Source organism: Drosophila subobscura, chromosome O (assembly GCF_008121235.1).
Source record: "Drosophila subobscura isolate 14011-0131.10 chromosome O, UCBerk_Dsub_1.0, whole genome shotgun sequence".
In the NCBI taxonomy this organism is placed as follows: domain Eukaryota; kingdom Metazoa; phylum Arthropoda; class Insecta; order Diptera; family Drosophilidae; genus Drosophila; species Drosophila subobscura.
Window position 1 is genome coordinate 15,015,808 of NC_048533.1, and position 11,090 is coordinate 15,026,897.

Genomic DNA, 11,090 nt, shown 5'->3' on the forward strand with positions numbered 1-11,090 from the left:
AAACAAACAAAAAATCGATTTTGCAGCGAGCTTCTGGCGTTGATCCTTGATCCGTATTGTGGCTGGACATTGTCCTGGCCAAAAGGTAATTCAATTAAAATGCAACAACAAAAAGAATCAACCGAGTGAAAACAATTTGTAAGTAATTTTCAACAAATGTGCAATAATTGAATTGAAAGTCCGCTTCTGGGTCCGAGAGCTTAATGTTATTAATGGAATTTTTAGCTTTCATTGGCCACATATGCGTTGGTGAACTGTTGAAGCCAACCCGGGACCAGCACTGAGTAGAACTCTGGGAAGAGAGAGATTTGTTTGCCCAAGTCATCAACTGAATGGCACTGAATAGGCTCCCCCCAAACATGTGTCTGTACACGGGCTTGTGTATACAAATTTCGTAATTAAATTTTAAGTAAATATCAATTCAAAACATAAAATGACACTTTGTACATGCGGGCGGGCAGGGCCACTGAAAATTGAGCAACCAAGATGCTCTGAAGGAGCAGCAGCAGCAGCAACAACTGGAGCTGGTAACTGAAAACTGAAAACTGAAAACTGGCGCTGGCTGATGATGATGATGACACTAAATAAAAGATTTTATACTGTTGATTTTTGCGCTTTTTGCAACTTTGCACGTTGCATTGCACTTGATCTGTGTGCCAAACGTTACAACGACACTTCAGCCCAGGAGTACGGGCTGAAGATGAAGATGGAGTACGAAGAGTGAGAAGAGGGAGAGGGTGAGAGAGCACAGCAGACGTTTGCTGGCAGCAGCTGCAGCAGTTGTTTGTAGCATACAATCAGCTCGTTTCGTTTTATTGCCAACGTCGTCATACTCGTAGAGCGGCGCCAACACAGTCAACATCATCGTCATCGTTGCCGTTGCCGTTGCCGTTGCCGTTGCCATTTGCCGTTACTCTGCCCGTGCTCTGCCCCTGCCCCTGCCCCTGCCCGCTCGTTGCCATAGCCATCGTTGTCGACTAGACACAAGACTTGACAGCAAAGCAAAATTGTATTTACATTCAATTAGTGCCAACAAAATTGTCTTTGGCTGCTTGCCGTTGTACCACCACTGTGCCTAGTCGCAAGAGAAAGCCCAAGCCCAAGCCCAAGCCCTAGCCCGAAACCCAAACCCCAACCCAATGCCCGGCAAGTTCTTTTGCAAGTTCTTGGCTGAGCGTAAATTACTTTCTGCTTTGGTAAAAGAGTTACAGCGGGTGGGTGACCCATGTTTTGCAGCCCCCTTTTTAGTTGGCAGCTAAGTAATGTAAAATTTATTTTAAATAAACTGAAAATATGTTTTGGCTTGTACTAGTTTTTTCCTTGCTTTGCGCCTGCTTATTTCTTGCCAGGCATTTTATTTATGCATAACAAAGCACCACTTAAATCTGTTCAGCATTTTTCTTTTTTTCTATATGGTATATATTTTTTTTCTTGCCTTTCTTGGTGTGCGCCGCTGACGCTGGGTGATGCTATTCGAAAGTTTGCAATCTGCATGCCAAGTTGTCGACGTTTTCACACAAACAGGCCAGGAAAAGTGGGCAGAACAGAGCTAGCTGCAGGGCTAAGGAGTGGCAGTAGGGAACCTGGAGCAGGGTGCTGCAGCCGGTATTTCAATGGTTGCTAGAGCCATGGACTTGGGCTAGGTGGTGGAGCCGTTTGCCGTTTGCCGGAGTGCAAGTGCCTGGCGCGTTTATAAGTTTTCAACTGTTGTATGAAATTTTACAAATTAGATTCATTTCTATGCATTGAAATACATTTTCAAACTTTGCTGCAGAAAGTTGCCAGGATATTTGCGCACACAGACACACACACACACACATGGCATGGCCTGGCCAAGTCTGATAGACAGACTGACGGCTGGGAGGGCTGTAGATTGCTGTAGAGCCCTTGCACAGGACAACGAGTACGACCCAGTGACACAACATGCCAAAACTCACTCTATTAGTTTGCCAGTTTATAAAGAAACATGTAGAAAAGTTTCACATATTTGCAATTTCATTAATACAAAACTTATTTTGGAAGGCTCGAAGAACGTACGAACGTGCGCCCAATCCAGTTTGGCCTCTGCCAAACCATTCCACCATTCCACCAATCCCCCAATGATGCCCATTTTTGTTAATTTTAACTTCAGCCTCGCACACACTCACACACGTACAGGGGATTCGTCGAAAAGTTGTTGGGTAAAATTCCAGAAATTGAAATGTGAAAACTCAAACATTCCACTGATGAAAAAAGAGGAGCAAAAAAAGAAAATGCGAAAAGAAATACTCAACTCGAACATCATTTGCAGCAATAAAAGAAGTCGGAATATCCTGGCAGCGGCAGCGGCAGCAGCAGCAGCAGCAATGCGTCAAATGAATCGAGGCGTGGTCCTGGCTTCGAGCTGACTGTGGCATCCATCCTGCCCCACACACCCACTCAGAGCTCACTACGACATTATCATAATTAATTAAAAAAGTTTTTTAAATCAATTTCCAAATGCCAAGATGTGTCTGTGGAGAGCTGTTTGATGAACCATGGCCAAAGAGTGTGAGAGAGATGGAGAGAGCAGCTGAAAAAATTGATAACTTTGGCTTGTCATGGACAAAGCAAAACGGGATCCCGACCCCAAAGCAGTTTACAAATTTCACCCAACCCAGAACACAAAAAAAAATATGTCATTCCAATCCATGCAGAAATATTCAACAGAATTCTTGCGCTAATTTTTTTGGAACGGGTTAAAATGTGAACAAATGGAGGAATTTAAATTTATTATGTCATAAAACAATCACAGGTTTATAAGCGAATTGGCAGCGAATTTATATAATTTCGAACCCATCTAGTGACAAATGTGATTATGCAAATGTCTTTTCACCTAAAGCCACATAAATTGTGTGCATTGCAAATAATCATGATAGGTGAAATGACTTGAAGAAGTCGTTCTAAAGCTGTGTTTACGAGTGTTACAGAAGGATGTTGCCCGCAAGTAGAAAGAAGCTGCTGCCACGTTAACCTATTTGTCTTGCCCCGCAGTAATTTATAGTCACCAAGCTGCAAAAAAATGTGTGGGGAGCACAGAGTAGCTACGGAACGCTCTTAACATTAAAGAAATTGAAAGTACTAGAAGCAGTAGAGAGGGGGAGTGAGAGTGGTGAGTAGGAGTGGTTGTGGAAGAGGGTAGCGGTTGTGGTAGTGGGTGGTAAGTGGTGGAAGTACAAATCAAAAAGCCAGCAATAGTCCAATGCATTTTAATTTGGGCCGCAAACACAACGCAAACCCAAAGGGAAGCCAGCACACACACAAACACACAGCTGCATACATGCGCGCGCGCGGAGGCAGTACATAAATAAATACTTGAACAAATATTTACAACTCTGGCGTGGAATTATAAGCAGCGCCCGAAATACAAGTATGCACTACAGGAATGAAGCCAGGCGGAGGCCAGTGCTGGCAGGTTGGCTCTTTTTATTCTAGCTATTTATTAAGCTTTTTTTATATGCTCATTCCACAATCAATTTATTTCACGATTCTTGTTCAGCAATCATTTGTGGCTTGTGGTTAAAAATATCTAGAACTTGTGTACGAAAATCAGGTGTTTCCTAAAAGCTAGATACCAATAGATCTCAGCATTGGTCCCAGACTGAATCCGTTTTTGATTCAGTTATCCAATCTGTGGCAGCACTAATAGTTTCACTGCCAAACAGCTTTAATTTTTTCACAAGCCTCCAAATCAAGGTGAATTTACTACCGTGGTGACGTTCTCTGCTGTAGGCAGGATCAATTCACCACGCTCAGAAAGACAAGCGCTAGAAAGGGATAGAGATATTGGTTCCCGATAGATAGATAGATAGATAGCCCTGTGGGGAAGACGTCACCTTGTAAGTAAATTCATCTTGCTACAGCTAAATCTAGGGTCTTAAAGTTATTTTCCTGGAATTTGTTTTGTTTTTTCCGCTTTTTCCAGCTCGCTTTAAATTTTGATTTGGGCAGCACTGCCAGCGAGTGTCTGTGTGTGACGGAACTCCTTCTGCATTATGGCCAAGAGAGCGAGAGCGAAGCTTCTCGCACCTGTTTGCATATGCTTTGTGTGTGTGTATGAGTGTGTTGCTGTGTGTGTATGCGCATAAAACGCGCCGCACCAGAAGTGAGCAGCATTTTTATTTATTTGCCGCGGCGTAGGTTTTATTTTCCTTTTGGCTCCTGCCTTCTTTTTGTTCTGCAGCCAAATATGCAGGGCTCTGGAATGCCTAGACGTTGAGGTGATGCACTGCAGCAGCAGCCAGCCAGCCAGTTGGGCGTGGCTGTGAGGGGTTAGCCATACCAGATAAGGCTGGCAGTCCACGTTATGTGTGGGGAGCAGCAAGGCGTAGCGACGAGCGTCGAGCGTCGAGCGAGGAGTGTGGAGTGCCGAGTGCAAGCTTGTTTGGCAAAGCGCCTGTTTAACACTTAAGATATCGTATTTCTTATACTAGCATGTATTTCTAGGTACATATGTATGAATGTATATGTGTGTGGCATGCATGCCACAAAGGAGCTGATGGCAGAGCTGGAACCAGAGTTGGAGCTAGAGCCGGCACTGGCAAAAGATAAATATGCATGCGGTCGGCTTCAGCAGGCATGGCAAAAGGTGCATTACCCAATGTACAACATACGTATGTGAGCGTGTGTGTGTACACTCAAAAAAATACGAACGAACAAGCACAAATGCTGTTGGAACATAAAGGAAGCCCAAGGACTGCACAGCAGTTATTTAAATCATCCCTGATCATCACTGACTACTTTAATGGGAAAGATCGTGAACTCCCTAACGAAATGGGGGCTCAAAATACTATCTAATTATACAACAAATATTGTTAAAAAATAGATAGATAGTCAAAATAATTCTAGACATATCCAGGCTAGACTCTAGACACGATCTTCCAATGATCTTCATTCAATCTTCTTTCGATCTTCAAGCGCTTACGCCTTGCCTTTCCTTCTCTCTGCTCTTCCCTCAGTGCATCAGCGTGTGATCTATGTGTGAGTGTGTGTGTGTGGCTATATGTTTCGTATGTCAGCCATTTCAACAGACGCGCCTCCTTTTTGCGGCGTCTCCTCTCGCACATTTGCATGCAATAAAGATGGCGGGCGATAACTAGGTTGCCTGCCATTGTTTGCCTTTTTCCCATATTTCTGCTTAACTCTGCCACCTGCCACACGCGTGTGTGTGGCCGCCAAAAGAAGACACAGACACAGACAGAGCCGAAGCAGCCACTAAAATAAAAGGCAATGTACGCCAACTGCCGTAGCCTGCTGCTCTGCTCCTTTGGGCGGCGCTGCCCTGCATTATGCAGATGTACACCAGGTTCATGAATATATATGCCGGCACTTTGTCTACCTACACAGACACACACACAACACACACATCCGTGGGGCCGGATGCCACTGCGATTGTGTGAAAAAAGAAGTCAAAACAAACTAACTGACAAAATGCCATATGTTTGTGCACGATAAGCTCAACGCCCTGCTTCAGCACTGAAACAGAACCACACCAGCAACCCCGTTTCAAGAGAGCTTGAACCCATAATTATAATTTAACACCGCATCAAATCAAACAGGGAACACTGCACAATAAGAACACAAGCTCCCCTCCCCACCACAGCAAATCGATGACCAGGCCACGCACACGGCACACGCATTTTCATAGCCGAAGCCCCAAAGTGCCTCCCCCCAATGGCTCTGCCCGGCTGAGTAAATCAAAAATGTGCAATAAAAACTGCAATAAAGCACGCTTCAAAGGTGGCAGGGGAATGGCTGTATGGAGTGGGGAGCGGGATGGGGCAAATGCCTGGTTGCAAAACCTCATCTAAGCAACGATAATGATTGCAATTCGTTTTTATGACCTCCTCTGCTCCCCCCACAACACAACCCTGAACCAACCAACTAACCGTTTCCGGGTATTACGATTCTGCAAAGCAATTTGCCAGCACGAATACAGCCAGGACTTGTACTCCTACCCGTACGCCACCCACTCGAAGCAAAAATTAAATTAAAAGCTCAAATTTCCAAACAGAATGGAAGCAATGAACAAATGAGAATGTTTCATGCTGAATGCGTCCTCTCACCATTAAATTTGAAATAATATGTTTTTAGATTTAGGTAATTGGAGAAACATTTATGTTTTAAAATATATGTAATTGCTTCCTCAACGGATGTTTCAATTTACATAATGGCTGCCATAAACACATGCAAAGAGTAAAGAGTTAATGAAGAAAACAGCACCAATGAGACGACATGGAAGCAAAGAAAATATATTAGTCAATTGTCAAGGTTTCTGATGTGCCTAAAATTTATTTACAGAATAGGGAAATGTTATGCATTTGAGAATTCATTAAATTAAATTAAATACGAATTTAGAGAATTGAATTTCAGCTATTCTCAAACTATTAAATCCGAAATATAAACATATTTTCATAAAATAATATTTGTCTCTAAAATCTTCTGCTAACGCACTTCAAGTCTGATGCAAGCGCATTCTATTTTCAGATTTGTACGCTCTTATACATATGTAAGCGATCGAGACCGGGCTGGGCATGGTGAAATTAATTTTCTTAGCAAATTCAAATTTCACCATGGGGGTGGGTTTCTTCGCTATTCTTCGCATATTACCATTCAAATTGTCTTTGATCAAAGCTTCTCCAGGAGTAAGTTCTTCGTCCATTTCTCAATTGTCTTACAATCCTAATGAACTCCTTGCACAACCGATTAAGATGATGTTTACAGAGAGACGAGTGTCACAGCAAAAAGGGCATCTGGCCAAACACTCGAAATGCCAGGCAGTACCGCCCTTTAGCTTATTTTTAGTCGTGTGTCCGCAGAAGTGGCCCGCCCGAGTGTCCCGTGTGTGTGAGTGTCCCACCCGAGTGGCCCGAATGACCGGCTTCAAGTGGTCAGGTGTATATAGTGCACCTGTCGTCGCCAATCAACCTTGACTCGTGCTACCAGTTGCAAGTAGCCCCAGCCCCAGCCCCAGCCCCTTCATCCTTTTACCATCGTCGATGCTGTTGGTTGGTTTTGGATGCGATTTGCTTGGTTGGTTGGCCAGCGATTTTCCAATAAAATGAAATTGCATTTGATGATGCCAGGATATGTTTTTTTTTCCAATCACTCTAGGATTTCTCCGTACCGTTCCTCTTTGTTTTTTTTTTTGTTTTCTTCCCGTTTTTGCCCTGTTTTCCCCCTTGCCATTTATAGAAAATTGAATAAAAGTGTTGGTGGCATTGCGACAAACTGGGCGATGAATGAGCGCGTGATTGGAAGCGATTTGTAGAACGGTGAACGTCGCTTGTCCGGCACTCCACTCCACTACGGGCAAGAGTAGGAAGTGATTAGTGTTGCGCTCCTTCGGGGCTTCCTTGCGTGCAACCTCGGCGCCTCGAAGCAAAGCATAGGCAAACACAGCAGAGCTGAGAAATCCAATTTGTAATGTGGACGTAGCTATGTGACCCTTGACTTTATTGTTTCATTTGAGTTATACACACACACTCACAACACTCACAACACATTCACATGTCGTAGGAACTACTTTTCGATTGTTTCTTTTCCATAGACAACAAAAAATATTAAAAACTTGAGCCGAAATGCATGCGACCAAGCTAGAGGAGGGCGATGATAGGGTGAGCGTCGTCAAGGTCGTCATATGTGCGGGCCATCAAAAATGGTCAACTAATTTGCCTATCCATAAAATATCTCTGGCCTGCCCTTGCAGGAGGACATGGAACTGAATCAAATCTGGCGCGCCTGTCGTAAAATTCAAGGCGCCATTTTTCGTTATAACTTTGACATCTGTGCGGACCTGAAGCAGCACGATCCAGGATGCAGCGGCTTCGTATCGGGTAGGAGCAGCAGCCGTTAGGCACATAACGGGTATGCCCCCTTTTTATGTCACTTTTATGTCGCCCCCCACTCCAAACAGAACCCATCTTCTCGGCGGTGCTGGGCAAATATCGCAAGGTGGCCGGCATGTCCGAGACCGAGCTGAGGGACGTCACGGACTACTTTCAAATACGCGATGGACGCGTCGCCTATCGTCAGTTCTGCAAGGTGGTCTGCAGCGAAAGTGAGTTGGAATCTTGCATATTTCTGTAACTAATACTCCCCCCGCAGCTTTACAAAAGAGCGCCAAGACAGACCTGGCCACGGGCCTGGAGTGGAATGATCCCTGGCACGTGAATGTCATACCACAGCCGGAGGATCGTCGTCGATTGTGTCTGATTTTGCTCAAGATTGCACAGGAATCAAACATACCGCTGATGCCTTACTTTCAGGACTATGAACTGGTAAATAATCCTTGTCTTAGCGTTAAAAAACCTATTTGTATTTCCTTGCTAGATTGCTCAAAATGTGGGCGTGGTCACGGTGTCGCATTTCTCGCGTGTTTTGCACTTCATGAAGATACCGCTGTCGGAGCCGGACTTTTTGCTGCTGCTGCGACGCTACATGAAGGATGGCTATTTGGTCAATTATGTGGCCTTCCTGAAGCACATTGATAACATTGTTTCGTACCTAAAGGAACACCAGCTGCTGGATAACTCTCGGGTGGGACAGGCGCCTGAAAATTCTTCTCCGAATATTAATTTGCTGTCGTTCCTTAGGACATCATTAAGGACTTTCCTGGTCGCTTGGTGGACTTGGAACTCTCGCAGCTGCCAGCCATCAATGGCTGCAAGGTGGTGCATCCCATCTTTCCGGATGCCTGCAATCACACCAAGAAGAATCGCAGCCAGTGTGACATTATCTTTTGCATACAGAACTATGTCTACAACAACCAAGTGCGCACCGGCGAGTTCCTGGAGAGCTTTGACACGCTGCGCATTGGCAGCATCACCAAGAATCAGTTCGAGCGCGCCCTGACCAACATGGGTGTGGGCAAGTATCTGTCGCAGCGGGAGCTGGCTGTGCTGGTGGATCGCTATCTGGATCCCATGGACATTAATCGCGTGCGTTGGCGCAATTTTGTGGATGAAATCGACACGGGTAAGGGCAGTGGCTTAAGGAACTCGCAGCTTATTCGATCCCTTTTCCGCAGTCTTCACCATCAAAAACCTGGACAAGATGCCGCAGTGTGTGGTCGAGTCGCCGCTGCGTCACATCCAGGAGTTGCCACGACCTGGCGCCGTGGACTGGCAGGCGGCGCCGCAGAGCATGCGTGAGCTGTGCGAGGAGGCGATGGCCAAGATACGCATTCGCATACGCAATCGCCGCCTGTATCTGCATCCCTTCTTTCGCAGCTATGACAAGTGAGAAGGACTTGAATCAAAAATTTCTTTACCCATTCTGAGTGTCATTTTGCAGACTCAACAGCGGCCATGTGCACTGCAATCAAACCAATCAGATCTTTCGCACCAATGGCATCCTCCTGTCCAACCAGGAGCTCGATGCTGTGCTGCATCGCTATGGCAACGAGCTGGGCTTCTATTACACCAAGTTCCTGGACGATGTGGATCCGGCGGAGTATGCCATGCCCAGCATGGTGACCAAGCAGCAGCTGCAGGAATGTCCGCCCTTCGCGCGGGACCATGTGCAGCCGGAGGTGGTCAGCGAGGAGACCATCATACGCATACTGACCAGTGCCAAGCGTCAGGCACTGACCAAGGGACTGGCCGTCATCGATTTCATGACCGATTACGATCGTCACCGCGAGGGCGAGATTCTGGAGTCGGACTTTAGGCGATCCCTCGACAATTCGGGCGTCAGCTTGAACGAGGAAGAGGTCACCATTCTGTGTAATATGTAGGCTATACGGACACAGATTCACCATCGATATCCGCTCATCTCCCGCTCTGCCCCACAGCTTCCGTTCTCCGCGACGCACGGCCACCGTGCGCTATCGTGACTTCTGCAAGGCCCTGGATGAGATTTTCATCCAACTCGAATCGAATATGGCCGATCAGGTGGTGACTGCCGTGCCACTGCTGCATCTGCCCAATCTGGACTGTGTCGATTGCTTCCTCAGCTTCGATGAGCGCACCATTTGCTCGCAGGCACTGATGAAGCTCGCGCGCAAGCCCGACGAGATATCCAATCTGAGTCAGGTGTTCAAGGACTTTGATCGTGAGAGCTGCGGCTCCATTACACAGAATCAGTTCCTGCGCGGCCTCACCGTGCGCGAGATGCACCAGATGCTGAGCAGCCGCGAGTTTGAGGCCATCTGCAAGTGCTTTGGCATGAAGCGTGGCCTCTGCCTCGAGTTCAATTATCGCGAATTCCTGAAAATTCTCGACGTGCTCTTCACCACCGGCCAGGTGAAGCGTAACTATTAAGAGACATTTCTCTGTCCGATGTTGTGCCAAAAATTCTCAGTGTTTTTGTTTTCTTTGTGCCAAATTAAGTGTTATAAATAATGGATACAACAATTGGAGTTTACTTTTCTTTAATTAAATGTAATTCGCTTGAAAATCGGAGCTCCTCTCTCGCCTTTCTCTCATTTGTGAGCGAAGAGAAGAACGTTTTTGTTTTTGTTTTTGTTTATGCTATTTTTAAGGGGGGGAGAAACTATATTTATACAATTTTCCAATTCGTCTTAGTTTAAGCTGAATCTGTTTGCCGGAAATGCCATTCCATTATCTCTGCTCAATGCATAACTCTCCTATCTCCTCTCTCTTCTATCCTCTACCTAAAACGGACACACTTTCATATGGTTTATAACTATAGTTAGTTTAAGTAATGTATACATATATAGAGAATTCTTTCAACAAGTTTTTCTTTTGTGTATCCGTCATCTATTTATACAATTCTGTGTGGTACGTGTTTTGTGTTGCAGCTTTTGTTTTGTGGGTAATTTTTGTATTTAAAAATATTATCTTCTCTGCCCCAGCGCAGTTGTGTATATATAAATATATAGATAGATGTACATACATAGATATATGTGTATATGTATTTATTATGTACTTTCAAGAGTACTTTAAACAAAAGTAAACAGAATTATGTTTTTTTTGTATGTTTATTTTGGTGGATCAGTTGGTTTGTCGTCGTATGTGTTGTTGTAGAGTTTCAATCGTTTCTTAAATTTGTTCAGAACGCTGCCTAAGCCCCCCAGTGCCCACCCACCAGACAACTTTCGGTTGCTTTTT

General features: G+C 45.1%; 1 protein-coding gene across 1 annotated transcript; it reads left to right on the forward strand.

The window, feature by feature from the left end:
• The first annotated feature begins 7,502 nt into the window (after window positions 1-7,502).
• Window positions 7,503-10,383, forward strand: LOC117899684. The gene is made up of 9 exons (XM_034809874.1): window positions 7,503-7,634; window positions 7,727-7,853; window positions 7,934-8,077; window positions 8,125-8,297; window positions 8,350-8,556; window positions 8,613-8,994; window positions 9,047-9,257; window positions 9,313-9,750; window positions 9,812-10,383. Exons 1-9 carry the CDS (start codon window positions 7,599-7,601, stop codon window positions 10,278-10,280), a joined length of 2,187 nt encoding a protein of 728 aa, XP_034665765.1. The 5' UTR covers window positions 7,503-7,598; the 3' UTR covers window positions 10,281-10,383.
• Window positions 10,384-11,090: the final 707 nt, after the last annotated feature.

Bases quoted from the DNA above. Each gene is read 5' to 3' on its own strand.
- LOC117899684 (XM_034809874.1), top strand. From the start codon at position 7,599: ATGCATGCGACCAAGCTAGAGGAGGGCGATGATAGG. The intron at 8,557-8,612 runs GTGGGACAGGCG...GTCGTTCCTTAG, and splicing joins AGCTGCTGGATAACTCTCGG to GACATCATTAAGGACTTTCC. The intron at 9,258-9,312 runs GTGAGAAGGACT...GTCATTTTGCAG, and splicing joins TTCTTTCGCAGCTATGACAA to ACTCAACAGCGGCCATGTGC.